At 34.2% G+C, this 22,178-nt stretch overlaps 1 protein-coding gene across 9 annotated transcripts in view; it reads right to left on the minus strand.

The window, feature by feature from the left end:
- The window catches only part of CHM (CHM Rab escort protein), a 255,280-nt gene that overhangs the window by 14,330 nt on the left and 218,772 nt on the right, over positions 1-22,178 (minus strand). For all 9 annotated transcript variants that reach the window (XR_011998361.1, XM_026016746.2, XM_026016743.2 and 6 more), the window contains one exon: positions 5,174-5,272. Coding sequence is in view for 8 of the 9 variants with exons in the window: in XM_026016746.2 (XP_025872531.1) it covers positions 5,174-5,272 (99 nt within the window). In the remaining variant the exon portion in view is untranslated. The remainder of the gene's footprint in view (positions 1-5,173; positions 5,273-22,178) is intronic.

Consider the following 22,178-nt stretch of genomic DNA (forward strand, 5'->3'; position numbering starts at 1 on the left):
GCCTAAATCTGAACAAAAAATTCAAATTCTTTACAATGATAACAATGGATGTATATGAAGATTATCCAAGACCATGGGGCACCCTGTAAATCATAAAGAAAATGCTAAAGGTATAATTAGTATAATTAGTTAATTAGCTCTTATTGTTAAATTGGTAATCAAAGTAGAGAAATTCACAGCTAATTGCAGTACTGAATTAATAAGACTGCACAATTCCCCAATTTGGGATAAATAAGATTTTGTTATATTTAATTTAAAATATCTCCACTACAAGAATACCAAATATGTTATTTTTCTAGTTCCTTTTGAATAATCCATAATTATTAGTGTGATAGGATGAAGAAACTCTGAATGGAAGAAATGATCTCTCATGAGGCTCCTTCCTAATGCTAAGATCTATGAATCTAAGGTATCACTAACTTCATGTAAACACATGATAGATGGTGAAACATTTTCTGACAAAATAAAGGAACATAAGGAATTCATATTTCATAGCTAAAACCATATGGATCTTAGTAAATTTATTATTAATTTATTATCTTATGGGAAGATAATCAAACATACTGCCTGTGATTTGCAACACCAGAAGTTGTTGCAAATGTATGCCAAGGAATAACATTACTTGAACTCGTTTTTTGTCTTTTTGAGTTCTACATTGTTTAGTGCTGTGCTTCAAAGCCTTTGTGAAAGCCTAGTTTCCTTGCAAGGAAGTTTATTTATCATAAAAGATAATGTTCTCTTCTCAAATACATTACTTCTTTGCTGGTGTATCTGAGAAAATTCCAGTAAGATTGTAGAACTCCTTCTACATACTTTTTCACATTTAAGGTATAACTGAAGCTCTTTTTTTTTAAAGATTTTATTTATTTATTCATGAGATACACAGAGAGAAAGAGAGGCAGAGACACAGGCAGAGGGAGAAGCAGGCTCCATGCAGGGAGCCTGACATGGGACTTGATCCCGGGTCTCCAGGATTAGGCCCTGGGCTGAAGGCGGTGCTAAACCCTGAGCCACCTGGGCTGCCCCAACTGGAGCTCTTGACATATGTTGTCTTAAGCGTGTTAAGGTCTGGAATTCCTTTAGTATTGCCCAGTCCATTTCTAAGCATACATTAAGAGAGTTTATCTTGTATTTCCTTGAAAGTTCCAGCTCAAAGAAAGGCTTTCAGTCAAAAGAAGTTGGGAAAAACGAATAATCCAATAGATTATAGGAAAGAAATTTCACAGAAGTTTAAATATTGAGAAGGAACCATGAAGAAGATGAAAAGTTGACATAGGATGAAGATAAATGCTCCAGATAGAAAGGAGTTATCAGATTTTGACCTTAAAACTCTTAAAGAAACATGTAATTGCTTCATCTTTCTTTGAGGTCAGCTGGAAGTCAGAGATAGCTGGAAAAATAACATGCAGTTGGGAACTACACAGTTGTCAAAAAAAATAATAAAGCTGCTGAGGTTTGGCTAGAAATATATCACCTAAGCAGGAGAATTGGTTTTCTGTAATAGCTCATTTCATCAATTAGATAGTGTAAAGGACTAAACAAGTAATAGGTAATTTAGAATAAGATCTCTGGCAAATTAAACTGGGATAAGTACAGAATAAAGCAGAAAAAAGAAATCAACAGGTGCCTGGGTGGCTCAGTGGTTTAGTATCTGCCTTTGGCTCAGGTCATGATCCTGGTGTCCTGCAATAGATCAGGGTCCTCGCAGGGAGCCTGTTTCTCCCTCTGCTTCTTTGTGTCTTTCATGAATAAATAAATAAAATCTTTAAAAAAAACAACAATGACATACCAAATAAAAGCAATACATGATTTACAGTTACATGCCATATTTAGGAAGAGACTATTTTAGTAGCATAGCAGAGTAGCACAAGTCCAAGAGTATAGGAGACTGTCATTGGCTGTGATCTAGTCTGCATACAACAAACACAAAAAGAAATTATGATAAGGCATTTGACTTTTGAGCGCAACAATTACCTAACATCCTTACCAGCCACGGACCTTAAAATAACACTCTTAAGGGTAATTTCTGTTTTTAGGTAGTTTTGTTTTTTTTGAGATATGTAACAAGTGAGATGGGATGAGATAATTCCACATGCCATGCACAATAGAGGGAAAAAGAGAAAGAACATGGTGTAGTAATGATACATTATAGATATTTCAAGATATTGTACTAGTGAAATTCTTGTTTCAGTTCATATAGAAAATCTCAAGTTCCTGGGTAAAATAAGAAACCATTTAGGATTGTTACATCACTGCTCACTCAGTGCTTTCAAGGATATTCTGAAGTCTGGAAGAATTAATCCAAACTGGTATGAATGGTGAGCAATCACCTAATTTTCTCACCTGTATAATCAGGTTCATTAAACATCGAACACCTGAAAATTCTTTTTAAAGATTTTATTTATTTATTTATTCATGAGACAGAGAGAGAGAGACAGAGAGAGAGAGAGAGAGACAGACAGACAGACAGACATAGGCAGAGGGAGAAGCAGGCTCCATGCAGGGATCCTGACATGGGACTTGATCCCGGGTCTCCAGGATCATGCCCTGGGCTGAAAGCGGCGCTAAACCGCTGGGCCACCAGGGTTGCCCAGAATACCTGAAATTTCTTTGGACTAGGAAATAGGGAACGGTTGAGAGATCTTTGATGTTCTTAAAGGAGGCTAGGATATAGGGCTCTTAGAAGTATTGGTACAAGTACTTCTTAAGACAGCATATGTTAAGAGCTCCAGTTGATACCTTAAACGGGAAAAAGTAAGTAGAAGGAGGCCCACAACCTTACTGGAATTTCTCAGATACACCAGCAAAGAAGTACTGTATTTGAGAAGAGAACATATCTTTTATGATAAATAAACTTCCTTGCAAGGAAACTAGGCTTTCACAAAGGCTTATGAAGCACAGTACTGAACACAAGGTAGAACTCAAAAAGAAAAAAAATGAGTTCAAGTAATGTTATTCTTTTGGCATACATTTTAAAACCATTCACAAGCTCTAAAGTGTAAGATTTATTTTTTTAAAGATTTTATTTATTCATAAGAGACACACAGAGAAAGGCGGAGACATAGGCAGAGAGAGAAGTAGGCTCCGATGTGGGACTCGATCCCAGGACCCCAGGATCACGCCCTAGACCGAAGGCAGACACTCAGTCGCTGAGCCACCCAGGTGTCCCTAAAGCGTAATATTTCATATCATTATCAAGTAATTAAAACATTAAAATAAAAACCATTAATCTGTGAAAATAGGCACTTTTGCTACAGAGAAGAATGTCCTGTAATGCACTAAAAGTTGATATTGCTCATAAAGTTCTTTCTCATTTAGGCAGGAAAATGAATTGAGCTTTCTTCTCTAGGTGACTTTGCCTCTTTGACCTGACATGGCCCATTGCTCACTTTATCTGGTGATTCATTTTCAATAACTACAACAGTATTTGTTCTGACATTTTAATTAAAATATGACCACTACCTCATCCTGATGATAAAAAGGCCTATGTGTCAGTGAAAACTAGCTTTTCAGTGCCTCAGTGCACCTGAGGACCCCTCTGAGCACATAGTTCTTACTAAAGAATTTTGATCAGGTTCTAAACAATATATCATTTCAAAATGGGATCAATGGAACCATTAAGATTAATGTTTAAAAAAATCTAAAATGACTAGAGGATGCTAAATAATGAATATGTAATTTCTCCAGCTCGTTTTTTTTTTTTTAAGAAAATTAAATGCATTTGAAAAGTGAAGAGCAGGACACCTGAGTGGCTCAGTGGTAGAGCATCTGTCTTTGGCTCAGGACATGATCCCGGAATCCCAGGATTGAGTCCCACATCAGGCTTTCTGCATGGAGCCCATTTCTCCCTCTGCTATGTCTCTGCCTCTGTGTCTCTCATGAATAAATAACATCTTTAAAAAAAAAAAGTGAAGAGCAATGATACAAGATTCAAATTTAGTGTATTATTTGAGACTACCACAAAATGAAATTAAAACAAAAAAGTATGGAAAATTTGATAAACAAGGAAAAAATTCAGTTTTTAAAAGCAAGGTAATTAAAACTAAGGATAAAACCATGCAGAATATTATCATGTATCATAACTTTACAATCAAATATTTAACAATAATCCAAACATTTATATGAGACTTTCCAATGAAAAAAATGTAAATATGAAACAAACTAAATTCCAAACTAAAATGAAATAAAGTTTCAGATTGCAGGATTTTATTCATGTGGCTGAAAACAAAATTAATTATATTGATATTAGATCTTAAAAACGGAGTTTTCTTATGTAAATCTAAATGCCCCACTATATACTATTTCTGCATTAAGAAAACAAATAAGACACAGACACATAGGAGATGAACTAAAAGAAAATACAACAGGTAGGAGTAAATTAATGGCTGCCCAAACAAACATAACATCTAAAGGAAATAAAGATATATGACTCAGTGAGGAAATTGGTCATAATTCAAGTGGATGTGCAAATCCTAAAATGAAAATCACCCTTACTTCATATAAATGAATAATATCCATTAGGCTACTTTTTGGTAACTTGAACATAAAATACCTAACAATTTGCTCCATTTATAGCTATAAGAGCTATCCTATGATATGAAGAGAAAAGTTTAAAAATCTATGATTGAAAAACATTTTTCCATCATGAATAAGTAGCATAGTGGTATTGATATTTTGAGGGCAAAATATCACATCACTAGTGAGCTATACATAAAAGAATAATTATTAGGAGGGATTCCTATACTTATCAATTAATATTGTAATATTATCTCAGCTTTTTAAAAAATGAAGATAGCTTTTTCTGATACAGGTATACTCATTGTATAGTATCTGTAAAATGAAGAAAATTAAAAGGAAAAAAATAAAAGTTGTCCATAACAGATTTACAGGCAGTCTTTATTTCTACACATGTAAGTATATATGCATATAAATGGGTTTTTTTACACTTAATTATACATGTGTGTGAAACATGTATTTTTCCTTTATTGTGATAAAGTGCACAATTTCCCATTTTTAAGAAAAGAATGTGCTCATTCATGCTACTAACCATGTAAGGATAGTTTCTGAATACATCACATTTCAGTCCAGGTTGCAGAAACCTTTATGAGATATCTAAGAGAAATAAGGTTGTTATATTACCTTTCCCTCATGAATCGCTGATTATTATTCTTACCTGTCTCTGTTTCGGGATATGGAGTAAATAATTTCTGCACAACTGGTTCTAAATCTTCTCTTGCTGTTTTAGAAGATGTACAAGTCAAATGAACCAAATCTGTTTAAAAAAAATAGTAATATTTCAAGGCACTCTACCAGTTCCAGGGGAAATAGCTGAGCAAGTCGTGGCTCCTACCTTTAAGGAGTTTATAATTTAGTAATGGGGAAAATGTAAAAACCATAATATGCTATATATGTGAATAGCTAAAATACGTGTTAATAACTAAGAGCACACTAAGATCCAAGAGAAGTAGCAGTTGATGGTTCATTTTGTAAAACTAGCAGAATAGAAAAGCTTAGGAAACCATTTTTTCATAGAAAAAGTTTAACTTATCCTTATAACATTCCCAAAGAGGCTGGACAAAGGACTGCTAAGCAAAAAAATGTGTAAAAATGATTGAAAATGGAGTATCTATTTACCTAGAGAATACATTTCATATTCTTCAGATAGAAGAATCCACTTATACAAACTGTGCTGATAAATCAACTATTCATTGTAGGGTTTTCTAAGAAATCTTCTGGGGGAACACTGTTGGCTTAGTTTGAGTGATACACATATTTGAAAATCCATAAAGTGGCCTAAGTTAGAGCAGTATATAATATTTTCAGAAATTCCAAATCAGTTCCTTTTTGCAATTACAGATTCATAGAGCCTGGAGTCAGAGAATGTTTGCATTAGAGAGTGTCATGCACAAAAAAGGCCCTTCATAGGAGTAAAGTACTGTAGCCTAATACATTTAGAATTGCTAAAGCCCAACACATAAATATAAAGTAGGGACAAAAAGTTCTGTGTACTGAAAGAAAGGATTAAGGGGATCCCTAAATGGGAGAAATTCTTATGGCCCAGGAAAGGGCTTGGGGTAGAATAGAATAGCAGAAGAAATATACCAGAGAATGATATAAGTACTGAAAAATTCTTTCATCTAAAACACCAGTAAAAAAGTATACCCACTTCTTTTAAGTTTAGACTAGTAGACTTAAAAAAAAAAAAAAAAAACTCCAGGAAGACAGTTCAAAGCTTACCATGGAAGTTGACATCAGAAGTGGATTCTCATTATTAAAATTCATTCCATTCTAAGCATAAATTGAGGACTCTTAATAACCATCTGAGTTAAAATCAAATTTTGTAGTACTTACTTTTTCAGGTTCACCAAAGAAAGTGATATTCTAAGAAGGTTTCTGTTTTATGTGAGTAATGTTTTTACATGACCATAACAATGATTCCATTGATTCTGGGATATGTATGGTAATAATCACTCAAAAAATATAATAACCTTTACAACAAAATTATTCCTAATTAACCAAAATTTTTCAGATGCCATATAACTTTCCTGGGGAGAGAGTTTAAACTCCCTAGGCAGTTGCTGAGTTAGATGGGGTATATAACTACAAAGGCAGAAATCCCTGATAAAACTTGAGATAAACTCTCCTGTTTCATAAAATACCAATATCCATACCAAAGTTCTCAATTTTCCAGTTCTTCCTATTCAATTAATGTGTACTAAGGAAAAAGCAGATGAACACGAGTATAAATAAAAGTGTATTTTGAATATCTTTTTTTAAATTTTGAATATCTTAATAGAAAACTACTGGTTCTGTTTAACAGGTCACATAATAGAAATAGATACCAGAGTAATTACATCCTTATGTTTCCTAACAATATATCAGAATTTGGTTCAGGGAATGCTAGCAAAAATTTCTAGTAGTCAAGTCAGATTATCATCTTGCACTTAATGAGTTTTATAACAATTCTTAGAAAGAGAGGCGCCTAAGTGGCTCAGTTGGCTAAACATCTGCCTTCAGCTCAGGTCATGATCCAGTGGTCTTGGGATCAATCCCCTTGTCAGGCTCCTTGCCCATTGGGGAGTCTACTTCTCCCTTCCCTTGGCCCTCCCCCTACCCCACCACTCATGCTCTCTCTCTTAAATAAATAAAATCTTAAAAAAAATTCCTAGAACTAAAGACATTCATAACTTGAATTCTAATGTCTGAACCCTGATTCTGATTACATGCTACAATATTAATTGACCTACAAATTTAAGGTATAAACTATTTTTTTTCTCCTGATACTTTCTGCTTTTCCTGTTATGATCCAATTAATATAAACTACTACTTATTTAGGAAGTTATATATGAACCTCATGGTAACTATAAACCCCAAAACTATAATAGATACACCAAAAATTAAAAGAAAGCCAAACATAATACTATAGAAACTCATCAATCACAAAGATAGAGAAAAAGTAATACAAAACAACTAGAAAACCATTAATAAAATGGCAATTTTACTTATCAATACTTGATAAGTAATACTTATCAATAATTACTTTAAATGCATTCTAGGAGTTTAATTCTTCTGCACAAAATTAACTTGCTCAATAAATGCTAAAAATGACTACAGATTAGATCAGATGGGGCAAGTGCATTCCTAGAAGTATTACACTTATTAATACCAATCAACAACTATTACTAAGATTCCAGAAGATACAACAGAAGTGAATATGTTACCCACTGGCATCATGTAATATTATAACTGACTCAAAATTTTTTAAACCTCGGCTGTACCTTTTACAATTATGCTCCTTCTACTTCATTTAGCAACTGTTTAAAGTATTAATGGTCTGAAACATGATGAAATCATTTTTCATCACAATTCATCTGCTGGCAATAATATTGAGATGTGATTGGCATTAAAGAAACCTTAGTGCAAAATAAGCTTTTATTCATAGAACATAACAGTAATATTTGAAAAAGTTTGGCAAATGGAGTGGTACTCATAATCAGTACCACGGAAACAAAGTTATCTGAAATTCAGAAGCCTGACATCATTCAACATGAATGACAATAAAGAGCACATTTTAAAGTGACAAAAGTACCCTCACACAACTAGAGAGAGAAAGGGAAAGAGAGATAGGGACTGAAGGAGGAAGGGAGAGAAGGAGAGGAGTGCATAGGGAAATGCACAAAGGAGAACACTTCCCTTAAGCCATTTCGCTGGAAAACAAGAGGGGCTTATTTTCATGAGTTTTTGCAAGCAGTGAGCTCGAAGACTAGAGTTTTAGAGGTCCACAGGGATACAGTCCTGACAGCATTGCCCTACTCCTAGAGAGAAGGCAGGCAAGTAACCCTGGGACAGACAGTGCAATCTGAAGATCACCTAAGAAGCACAGAGAAGAGACTGTTCACTCTTCTTGGAGCACATTTGGGAGAGGTGGCATTCACAGAGACACCTCTCCAGGTACAAAAGAGCCAGCAGGCACCATTTCCTTTCCTTCCCCCTCATCATAGGCACAGAGACACCTGCTGAGAGCAGCTAACTCAGTGTCTGTTTAGCCTACCTGCTCCAAATCCCAGGCACCTGCACTCTAGCATGACTGCCCTTCTTGTTCAAACCTGTATCTGTCCCAGCACAGCGAGACCCTCCCCCAAAAGACCAGTGAAGGCCCCCGCCACAGCACTTCCATGAAGTTTAGTTTTAAAAGTCAGCAGGCTTGGTTGAGATAGAGCCCAAAGTGCACTGCACTGCTCCAGGCAGGTAAGCAACCCAGAGACAGCATGAAAATACCGATCTGAAAAATACCTCGAACAAACCAGAGGAAATTATTTCCTCTTCTGGGAGTGCTTTCCTGAGAGCAACAGCACTGAGACCCCTCTCCAGGGACAAAGGAACTGGCTGGCGCCATTTCCCTCCCCCACCAAGTCCTACTCATTACGCAGTCTGCTGGTACTACTTTTCTCCAGCAAGTGCGCATAAATCCCAGTGCAACAGGCCCCTTCCCCAGAAGACCAACAGAAATCTCCATACACACCATGTACACTGACCAGAGTTCAGCAAGGCTTCAGTTCCAGTAGAAGTAGCATCAGCTCTCATTTAACAAGTAGACCAGAGTATGCCTAGTTAAAACTCTGTACACTTTGGCCAAGGTCCAAACAATCCCCATAGCAGGCAAGAAGAGCCTCTGCAGATATTTGCTTGAAGGATAGAGTGGTAGAAACACAGCAGCAGAGTACACATGGCACACACCAGAGACACTTGCTAGGCTCTGGATATTATATGACCTCTTCATAAAGCCATTACTCTCAGGACCAAGATACATAACAGGCTTTTCTAACACAGAAGACAGAGACTTATAAAATACCAAGATGGAAGAATTCATCTCAAAAGACAGAACAGGAAAAGGTCACAGCCAGGGATGTAATTGAAACAGACAAAAGCAAAATGTCTGATGGAGATTTTAAAGCAACAATCATAAGGATACTTGCCAGGGTTGAGAAAAGAATGGACAATATCAGGGAGGCCCTTACCACAAAGATAAAGGAGTTGAAAAATCAGAAATGAAAAATCCAATAGCTTAGATTCTAAAAAGACTGGATGAAATGACAAGGATAGAAGAGGAGGAATGAATGAGTGATATAGAAGATAGAATACAAAAAAATAATGAATCTGAACAAAACAGAGAAAGAAGATCATGAGAACAGACAGGGAACTCAGTGACGCCATCAAATGTAATAACATTCATATGATAGGAGTCCAATAAAAAAAAAAGAGAGAGAGAGAAAGAGGGCAGAAAGTTTACTTGAGGAAATAATAAAAGCTAGACATCTAAATCCAGGAGGCACAGGGTACTCCCACTAAAATCAACAAAAGTTGGCCAACACTGAGATATCCTGTGGTGAAATTTGCAAAATATACTGATAAAGAAAAGATCCTAAAAACAGCCAAACAAAAGTCCCTGACTTAGAAGCCCATAAGGCTAGCTGCAGCTCTCTCCAGACTTGGTAAGCAAGAAGGGAGTAGAATATATTCAAATTACTAAATGGGAAAAATCTGCAGCGAAAATAATCTATCCAGCAAGGCTATTATTCAGAATAGGATAAAGAGCTTCTCAGACAAAAACTAAAGGAGTTTATTACCATTAAACCATCTCTGAAAAAAATATTAAAAACAATACCCATTTATATGCTGCCTACAAGAGACTCATTTTAGATCAAAAGACACCTGCAGATTGAAAGTGAGGGGATGGAGAAACATTTCTTGTGCAAATGGAAGTCAAAAGAAAGATGGAGTAACAATACTTCTATCAGACAAACTAGATTTTAAACCAAAGACAAGAGATGAAGAAGGGCACTATATCATAATAAAGGGGCCTATCCAAGAATATCAAACTATTATAAATATTTATGCCCTCAACATGGAAGCACCCAAATATACAGAATAATTAATAACAAATTAAAAGACTCTGATTGATAATAATACAGTAACAGTAAGTAACTTAAACACTTCATTTACAGCAATGGACAGATAATCTAAGCAGAAAATCAACAAGGAAACAATGGCTTTGAATGACACACTGGACCAGATGGATTTATCAGATATATTCACAACATTCCAACCTAAAGCAGCATAATACACATTCTTTACAAGTGCACATGGGACATTCTCCAGAACAGATCACATACTATAAATCAAGCCTTAACAAGTATAAAAAGACTAAGATCATACCAGGAATATTTTCTGACCAAAACGCTATGAAACGTGAAGTCAACCACAAGAAAAATTTGGGAAGACCAAATTTTAAACAACATGCAACTAACAAAGGGGCCAACCAGGAAATCAAATAAGAAGAAAAAAAACCCATGGAAACAAATGCAAATGGAAACACAATGATTCAAAACCTTTGTGATGCAGCAAAAGTGGTCAGAAGAGGAAGTATAGAGCAATACAGGCTTACCTCAAGAAGAAAAATCTCAAATACACAACCTTACACCTAAAATAGCTAGAATAAGAACAATGAATGAAGCCAAAAGCTAGCAGAAGAAAGGAAATAAAGATGAGAGCAGAAATAAATGATATAGAAATAAAAATAACCAGTAGAACAGCTTAATGGAATCAGGAGCTGGTTCTTTGAAAAAATTAAATTATTAAACTCCTGCCAGACTTATCAAAAAGAAAAGGGAAAGGAACCAAATAAAATGACAAGTGAGAAATCACAACTGACATCACAGAAATACAATTACAAGAGAATATTATGAAAAACTATGCCAACAAATTGGACAACCTGGAAGAAATGGGTAAGGTCCTAGAAACATAAACAACAAAAAATGAAATAGGAAGCAATATAAAATTTTAACAGACCATAACCAGCAAAAAAAATTCGATCAATAATCAAAAATCTGCCAAGAAATAAAAGTGCAGGGCCAGATGGCTTCCCAGGGAATTCTAAAACATTTATAAAGGGTTAACACCTATTCTTCTCAAAACATTTCATAAAACAGCAACGGAAGGAAAACATACAAACTCATTCTATGAGTTGAGCAGTTTCCAAAATAAAATCTAGTTTGTCTGATTCCACAACAAGACAAAGACTCCACTAAAAAATAGTACTACAGACCAATATCCTCCAGGAATATGGATACAAAAATTCTCAACAAGACACTAGCAAATTGAATCCAACAGTACATTAAAAGAAATATTCACCACAATCAAATGGTATTTATTACTGAGTTACAAGGGTGGTTCAATATTTGTAAATCAATCAATGTGGCACACCGCATTAATAAAAGAACCATATGATCCTTTTGATAGATGCAGAAAAAGCATTTGACAAAGTACAACATCCATTCTCGATATAAACTCTCAACAAAATAGGGATGGGGGAAGATACCTCAACATAATAAAGGCTATATATGAAAAAAATACAGCTAATATCATCTTTAATGGGTTAAAAAGTGAGATTTCCCTCTAAGGTCAGGAAGAAGACAGGGATGTCCACTCTCACTACTGTTATTTAAATAGTACTAGAAGTCCTAAGCATAGCATTCAGACAACACACACAAAAAAATAGAATGCATCCAAATTGGTAAGGAAGAAGTCAAACTTTCACTATTTGTAGAAACCATAATACTCAATATAGAATCCACCAAAAATTTCATAGAACTGATACACAAATTTAGTCAACTGGCAGTATACAAAATCAATGTACAGAAATCCGTTGCATTTCTATATACCAATAATGAAGCTGCAGAAAGAGAAATCAAGGAATTGATCCCATTTATAATTGTACCCAAAACTGTAAAATACCTAGGAATAAACAAAAAAGATCTGTACTCTCCAAACCACAGAACACTTATGAAAGAAACTGAAGAAGACACAAAGAAATGGAAAAAGATTCCATACTCATGGATGGAGAAAACAAATATTGTTAAAATGTCTATGCTACCCAAAGCAATCTACACATTTAATGCAATTCATCTCAAAATACCACCAGCATTTTTCACAAAGCTAGAACAAACAATCCTCAAATTCATATGGAACCACAAAAGAACCTGAATAGTCAAAGCAATCCTGGAAAAGAAAAGCAAAACTGGAGGTATCACAATTCTGAACTTCAAACTATGTTACAAACTGTAGTCATCAAGACAGTATGGTACTGGCACAAAAACACAGATACAGATCAATGGAAAAGAACAGAAAACCCAAAAATGGATCCAACTAACCTTCAACAAAGCAGGAAAGAATATGCAAGGGCAAAAAGAAAGTCTTTTCAACAAATGGTGTTGGGAAGCTTTGACAGCAATATACAGAATGAAACCACTTTCTTACACCATACACAAAAATAAATTAAAAAAATAAATGAAGGACCTAAATAAGAGACAGGCAAACATTAAAATACTAGAGAAGAACATAGGCAGAATCCTTTTTTATTTTGGCCATAGCAACTTCTTACTAGATGCATATCTAGAGACAAGGGAAACAAAAGCAAAAATGAACTATTGGGACTTCATCAACATAAAAAAGCTTCTGCATAGCAAAGAAACTATCAACAAAACTAAAAGGCAACCTATGGAATAGGAGAAGCTATTTACAAATGACATATCTGATGAAGGGCTAGTATCTTAAATCTATAAGTAACTTTCCAAACTCAACACCCAAAAACAAATAATCTAGTTAATAAATGGGCAGAAGATATGAATAGATATTTTTCCAAAGAAGACATATAAATGGTTAATAAACACATGAAAAGATGCTCAAAATCACTCATCAGAAATACAAATCAAAATCAGGAGATACCACTTCATACTTCACATACCAGAATGGCTACAATTAACACCAGAGTAATTAACAGATGTTGGTGAGGATGTAGAGAAAGGGGAACTCTTACACTGTTGGTGGGAATGCAAACTGGTGCAGCCACTCTGGAAAATAGTATGGAGGTTCCTCAAAAAGTTAAAAAGAGAACTACCCTAATGATCCAGGAATTGCCCTACTAGATATTTGTCCAAAGGATACAAAAATACTGATTCAAAGGAGCATATGGACCCAATATTATAGCAGCATTATCAACAATAGCTAAGCTATGGGAAGAGTCCAAATGTCCATCAACTGATGAACGAATAAAGAAGATGGTGTGTGTGTGTATACCCCCCACTCATTTATACACAATAGAATACATACACAATGGAAAACTACTTACCCAATTAAAAGAATAAAATCTTGCCATTTGCAATGATGTCAATGGAGCTAGAGTGTATTATGGTATGCAAAAAAGTCAGAGAAAGACAAATAGCATATGATTTCACTCATAGATGGAATATAAGAAACAAAACAGATGAACACAGGAGAAAAGGACAAAAAAGAAGGAGTCAAACCATAAGACACTCTTAACTGTAGAAAACAAACTGAGGGTTGATGGAGGGGAGGTGGGCTGGTGATGGGCTAAATGGGTGATGGGTATTCTAATTGAAATAAATCAGACTGAGAAAAACTAATTCCATATGATTTCACTTATATCTGGAATGTAAAGAAAAAATGAATAAACATGAAAAAAAGAGATTCAGACTTATAAATACAGAGATCAAACTGATGGTTTTCAGTGGGAAGGGAGGTGATGTGAAGGACAAAATGGATGAAGGGGAGTGGAAGATATATGCTTCCAGTTATGGGATGAACAAGTCATGGGAATAAAAGGCATAGCATAGTGAATATGGTCAATGATATTGTAGTATTGCAGGAGAAGAGATGGTAGCTACATTTGTGGTGAGCACAGCATAATGTATAGAGAAGTTGAACTGCTTTCTTGTGTACCTGAAACTAATGTAACATTGTGTCACCTACATTAAAAAAATTTTTTTATATTTCTTGAGTTTTATAAGTGTCATACACAGTTCATAAGAATCTGATCCTTATAATAGTTCTGAGGTATAGATACTATCATTATCCCTATTTTATAGATGGGGAAGCTGAGGTACAGAGAGATTAAACAACTTGCCTAAGGTCATTCAGCTATTATGTAAGAGATAGGATTTGAACCCAGCCTATGTTCTCAACTACCATATAATAGCCTATTGTCAAAATGTATCTTTCTGGTTAACTGAACTGTTTAGCTGCCTTGGAAATACCTTTCATATATACTATTTCCATACTATATGAAGGTAAATTTCAGTTGTACACTTACAGTTTTACAAATTCAAAATCAAATCAAAGATAAGGCAGTATGGCAGCCTTGAAAAGTCATTAAAGAGACTAAAAGGTCAAAGTAAACTTAACGTATTTTAATGTCTTATGCACATTTTTGGCCATATACTTAAAACTACAGTGCATCTGCATAGCATAGGATAAAGAATAAAAAGTCTAAACTATGTGATCTGTAAAAGGAAAACTGAAATTGCTTAACAACTGATCACTTGCTTTGTTAATGAGTAAAGGTTAAGTTGATGTTAGTATTATACTTGAATACATGATTTTTATGATATTAATTTCTACTCTGAATAATAAATTTGTGTATATTTGGTATATTTTTGTCAAATAATTTTGTTTATATGCTTTAAAATTCTGACTAATCATAATGTAAAAAACTGTTAAAAAATGGAAAATACTGTGAGAACTATATATTTTATTTTATTACACAATGCCTAAACAGGATATTCTCTTTAACAAAGACTACAAAATGAATTTCAAGTATTATACTTCACTGAATGCAACACAGTAGCTGAATAGTATTTAATGTAAACTACCATAGCATTTGTCAACCTTCAACTATGCTACAAAAAATTACAAAATTCTACGTTGTTCTTAATGGAAAGAAATAGAAGTTGGTGCTGATTCAAGAATGGGTGAATTTGATCAGCTGATACTGAACAGAGGTAAAGATAAACTGAGTAGGAGGATTAGTCAAGAAGTGAGAATATTCTCAGAGTAACATAAAAGCTTCATTAGCTAAAAGAGTAGCTTTTAAATTCCTTTATCTTTCCATATTTCTTTAATTGGGAAAAATACCTTTGAAATCAATAACATCTCTGAAAGGAAAATAAATCTTTAGATTATTATGGCTAATGAAGAATGAAGTATACTAGATTTAGACATCAATTAAATCCAGTATTTAAAAGTAAAAAAGACTTAAATTTTACTAAAGAGTTCTCATCTTTTCTCTAAAGCCATAATTTTGTAATAAGTATGTCTTAAAATCAAGCTAATTTGCTCATGAATATCTTTAAAATAATTTTCTTTGTTAAAAAACTAAACAGCAAATTATGAGACTTCACATCATTTACTTTATATAATTTTCATTTTATTACCTTTGAGGAATGAGTGTAACCCACAAAGTCTCACTGGTATGTATTCCGATCCTGTTTGATTTACTCAGGTGTAACTGCATTAGTTATAGCAGTCACCAACATTTGTCTTCAAGTGATTCTTCCAATAGAAGAGCGATGAATTTAGTTCATATTTTCATCATTACACTCTCAAATTTTAAGGCAAGTGAAGGCATTTGGTTCCACTCAGCTAGACATACTAATTATATGCCTGTCATTTATATAATGAGATCTAAGTCAAGATGTATTTGTCTACTTAACTGTTTTAAAGGAAAACGAGTAACAATGAAACCTACTTAATGATTAAAGAAATAACAAATTTATACAGCATTTCTAATTTATTCTTCCTAAATACTATTTTACTTTTTTTATTTCTACAGAACAATCAGAACATTGATGATCATTATTAACAGCTCAACACTGTTAGTATAAATATAAGAAATCTAGAACATAACTAAGCTAACCCAGATATATAAAAATAAGAGCATTCAGATAGAATAGTAAAAAGTGTTCTCTAAGGAATCCTAATTGAGACTAATTCTTCTGAAGATACCTTTTTTCAAGTATGAATGATGCCAAACTCCATACAAACCTCTGTTAAAAGGTGGGATTCTTATACCATTGGAGAGTATTCACCATTTTCAGTTTTTGGGCTTTGACCTGGGAAATAATGAAATTTTTCTGTGAAGAAACAATTTCATAATTTTTAAAACCTGTTTTATTGTGTTTAAGACAAATTTTATTCAAAAGGTTCAGGAAAAAAGAGAAAACTTTAAAGAGATTTATAAGTAAAAGTTGTTTAAGGGAGGAGAACGACTGTGTAACACTGCAAGCTATAAAATTTGCTTATAACCAGGGAGTTTCAAAAGAAGAAAATAAATGAGTTGAGAAAAAGCTTGGATATTTAAAATAAATACATGGCATATAGTCTTTTTTTTCCTGACCTGAAAATTTTAAAAATTAAGAGAAAGGGAAAGGGTGGTTTAAAGCCTTCTGTAATATTAGACTAGTTCTATAGTTCTAGTTCAGAAGACAGACAAGCTAATTAACAAGAGCAGAACAATTTTCCAACAGTTCTGACACCAATGACTCTCAATTAGGGGAGAAGCAGGAAAATACACTATTAAAGACTTTTAATGTCCAATTTTACAATTTACTCCTGAAAGTCTGTGAATAGGTCCAAAACATAAGACAAGAAGGAGGAAATAAGCAGCCAAACTTTAATTTACAAAGAAAGTGGAAAAAAACAAACATGCTTTCTTTTTGTCCTGGAACAAGGCTAAGTATAAATGATAAATTCAAGCTTTTCTCTCCTGGTTAACCTTCCCAGTGTAAGGTTGTTCAAACTAAAAAACCTAAGTGAGTTTATTTCTCTGTGTTGTTGGCTTTGCATTTATAAATTGATTAAGACACATTAAAGATTAGGAAGATAATTTTATCACAGAAAAAAGTGAGAAAGCTAGAGTTGGGGAGAGTTTAAAGAAAAATCCAGTTTAAAGGTCATACATTTTATCAAACATGTATACAGGTGTTTTTCTACATACATGCAAATCTGGACCACTGAGAGTGTTCAACTTGTATGAGATCTATAGGGAGCAACGCAGCATGCCACACAGTACAATCTGGAGCTGCCTACACTGAGCATGGGACCCTGGCAAGGGGAGTACAATTCCACCAGGGGAAAGACATCTCAGAATCAGTGCAACAGGTCCCTCCTTCAGAAGACAAGCAGGAACATCCAGCTAATATCAAGTTTACTGATCACAGAGAACTACAAAATTTCAGTTCTTGAGGAAAACAGTATATGCCATTTGAGGTTTTTCTTATTATTCTTTAGGTTTCCAGTTTTATATTTTTTTCCTTTTCAGCTAATTTCATATTTTATCAATTCTTTTTAAAAGCTTATAGTTTTTATTTTTATATTTCTGTTTATATATATATTTCATTTTTGGTGTACTTTCATTGTACTCAATTTTATTTTTTTATATTTCTATTTATATATATATTTCATTTTTTGTGTACTTTCATTGTACTCAATTTTATATTTGTACTCAATTTTTATTTTATTTTATACATACATATATATGTGTGTATATATATATATATGTATATATATATAATTTCCTTTCCTATTTTGGGATCTAGTTTCTTCTAATAAATAGACCAAAATATAACCAGGATCTAGTCTATTGTTGTGACCTGTTCTATTTCTTGTTTGAATTTTCTCTCTCTCTCTTTTTTTTTTTTGTTTCTGTTTTTGTCTGATTTGTTTAGTTTGTATTTTTCTGGTGTTGTTGCTATTTTTGTATTTTCTGCCTTTTATCTATTCTTTTCTGACATAATGACTACACAGAAAAACTCAAACCAAAAGAAAGAACAGGAAACAGTACTCACTACCAGGGATTTAAGCAATATGGATATAAGTAAAATGTCAGAACAATAATTCAAAACAATGATTATAAGGATATTAGCTAGGCTTGAAAAAAAAAGAACAGAAGACACTAGAGAATCCCTTACTGGAGAAATAAAAGAACTAAAATTGAATCAGGTCAGAAAAAAAGGCTATTACTGAGATGCAATAAAAAAATGGAGGTTTTAACTGCTAGGATGAACAAGGCAGAAGAGAGAGTCAGTGATATAGAAGACAAAGTAATGGAGAATTAGGAAGCTGAGAAAAAGAGATAAACAACTACTGGATCACAGAGAAGATTTGAGAGATCAGCAATAACATAAAGCAAAACAATGTTAGAATAACTGGAGTCCCAGAGTAAGAGGAAAGGGGGGACAGGAGGCTTATTTGTACTAATTATAGCTGAGAACTTCCCTAATCTGGGGAAGGGTATGGACATTCAAGTCCAGAAGGCACAGAGAACCCCTTTCAAAATAAATAAAACTCGGTCAACAACTCGACGACATATAATAGTGAAACCTGCAAATTTCAGAGATAAAGCAGGTGGAGACCAGAGGTTCTTAACCTACAAGGGTAAGAACATTAGACTGTCAATATACCTATCCACAAAGACCTGGCAGGCCAGAAAGGGCTGGCATGATACATTCAGGGTACTAAACAAGAAAAATATGCAGGCAAGAATACTTCATACAGGCTGTCATTCAGAACAGAGGAGAGATAAAGAGCTTCCAGGATCAAAAGAAACTAAAAGAATATATGACCACTAAACCAGCTCTGCAAGAAATATTAAGGGGCATCCTGTAAGCAGACAGAGAGAGAGCCCAAAAGTAACAAAGAGCAGAAAGGAACAGAGACAATCTACAGAAACAGTGACTGTACAGGTAATGCAATGGCATTAAATTTCTCTTTCAATAATTCCTTTGAATGTGAATAGATTAAATGCTCCAAAAAAAGAAAAAGGGTAGCAGACTGGATAAAAAAACAAGACCTATTGATATGCTGTCTACAAGAGACTAAATTCAGACCCCCAAACACCTCCATATTGAAAGTAAAGGGGTGGAGAACAATTGGACATCAAAAGAAAGCTGGAGTAGCAATCCTTATATCACATAAACTATATTTTAATAGTAATAACAAATGAAGGAGGACACTATATCATAATAAACAGGTTCTATCCAACAAGAAGATCTAACAATTGTAAATATTTATGTCCCTAACTTGGGAGCAGCTAATTATATAAATCAATAATTAACAAAATTAAAGAAACACATTGACAATAAAATAATAGTAGGGGACATTAACACCTCAATCACAGCAATGGACAGATCCTCTAAGCAGAAGATCAACAAAGAAACAAAGTCCTTGAATGATGACACACTGGACCAGATGGACTTCACAGATATATTCAGAGCATTCCATCCTAAAGCAACAGAATACACATTCTTTTTGTGTGCACATGGAATATTCTCTAGAATAGATCACACAGTGGGGTCACTAATCAGGTCCCAACTGGTACCTAAAAACTTGAGTTATTCCCTGCATATTTTCAGACTACAATGCTTTAAAACTTGAACTACATCACAAGACAAAATTTGGAAGGAACACAAATACATGGAGGCTAAAGAGCATCCTACTAAAGAATGAATGGGTCAACTAGGAAATTAATGAAGAGTTTAAAAACTTCATTAAAACAAAATGAAAATGAAATACAACTGTTCAGAATCTTTGGGATGCAACAAAGGCTGCCCTAAGAGGGAAGTATATACCAATACAGGCCGTTCTCAAAAAATAAGAAATGTCTCAAATACACAACCTAAACTTACACTTAATGAACTGGAGAAAGAACAGAAAATAAAGCCTAAATTCAGCAAGAGGAAAAAATAAAGATTAGAACAGAGACCAGTGAAATAGAAATCAGAAGAACAGTAGAACAGATCAATAAAGCTAGAAGTCGGTTTTTTGAAAGAATTAACAAGATCCATAAACCCCTACCCATACTTTTCAAAAAGAAAAAAGGACCAAAGTAAAAAAGAAATCATAAATGAAACAGGAGAGAGATCATAACACACACCAAAACCATACAAACAATTATAAGAGCATATTATGAACAATTATATGCCACTGAATTAGGCAATCTGGAAGAAATGGATGCATTCCTAGAAACATATAAACTACCAACACTGAAACAGGAAGAAATAGAAAACCTGAACAGAGCCATAACCAGTAAAGTAATAGTATCAGTAATAAAAAATCTCCCAACAAGCATGAATCCAGGAGCAGTTAGACTCTCAGTGAAATTCTACCAAATATTTAAAGAGGTATTAATACCTATTCTTCTGAAGCTGTTCCAAAAAACAGAAATGAAAGGAAAACTGCCAAACTCATTCTATGAGGCCAGCATTACTCAATCCCCAAACCAGACAAAGACTCCAAGAAAAAGCAGATTTACAGACCAATATCCCTGATGAACATAGATGCAAAAATTCTCACCAAGATACTAGCTAATAGGGTCCAACAGTACATTAAAATGATTATTAGGTCGCTCAGTGGATTAGGCATCTGCCTTTGGCTCAGGTCATGATCTCAGGGTCCTGGGATCGAGCCCCACATCAGGCTTGTGCTCCGTGAGGAGTCTGCTTCTCTCTCTCCCTCTGCCCCTTCCCCCTGCTTGTGCACACACTTTCTCCCAAATAAATAAATAGAATCTTTTTTTTTAAAAGGATTATTCACCACAACGCAGTGGGATGTATTCCCAGGCTGCAAGCAAGGTTCAAGAGCTGCAAATCAATCAATGTAATACAACACATTAACAAAAGGACAGGAACCAAATAATCCTCTCAATAGATGCAGAAATAGAATTTGACAAAATATAACATCTTTTCTTGATTAAAACTCTCTGCAATGTAGGGAAAGAGGGAACATACCTCAATATTATAAAAGCCATATATGAAAAACCCACACCTAATATGATCTACAATGGGAAAAAACTAATAGCTTTTTTCCTAAGGTCAGGAACACGACAGGATGTCCACTCTCATCACTGTTGTTCTATATAGAACTAGAAGTTCTAGTCTCAGCAATCAGACAACAAAAAGAAATAAAAGGCATCCAAATTAGCAAGAAAGAAATAAAACTGTCTCTCTCAACAGATAACATGATATTTTATATGGAAAACCAGAAAGACTCCACACAAGAACTGCTAGAATACAGGAATTTAGCAAAATGGCAGGATATAAAATCATTGCACAGAAGTCAGCTGAATTTCTATATGCTAACGATGAGACAGAAGAAAGAGAAATTAAGGAATCGGTCCCATTTACAAGTGCACCAACACCCATAAGATACACCTAGGAATAAACCTAACCAAAAAAATAAAGAATCTGTACTCTGAAATTTATATAATACTTATGAATGAAATCGAGGAAGACACAAAGAAATAGAAAAACATTCCATGCTCATGGATTGTAACAATAAATATTATTAAAATGTGTATGCTACCCAGAAAAATCTACACATTGAATGCAATCCCTATGGAAATATCATGAACATTTTCATAGAGCTGGAGCAAATAATCCTAAAATTTGTATGGAACCAAAAAGACCCCAAATAGCCAAAGGAATGTTGAAAAAGAAAACCAAAGCTGGTGGCATCACAAGGTCTGGCTTCAAACTCTATTACAAAGTTGTAATCATCAAGATAGTTTGGTGCTGGCACAAAAACAGACACATAGATCAATGGAACAGAATAGAGAACCCAGAGATGGATCCTCAACTCTATGGTCAACCAGTCTCTGACAAAGCAGGAAAATATATCCAATGGAAAAGAGTCTCTCCAACAAATTGTGTTGGAAAAGTTGGGCAGCACATATAGAAGAAAGAAACTCACCATTTTCTTAGCCATACACAAAAATAAACTCAAAACCTATAAAGACCTAGATGTGAGATAGGAATCCATCAAAATCC

Source organism: Vulpes vulpes, chromosome X (assembly GCF_048418805.1).
Source record: "Vulpes vulpes isolate BD-2025 chromosome X, VulVul3, whole genome shotgun sequence".
Taxonomy (NCBI): Eukaryota; Metazoa; Chordata; class Mammalia; order Carnivora; family Canidae; genus Vulpes; species Vulpes vulpes.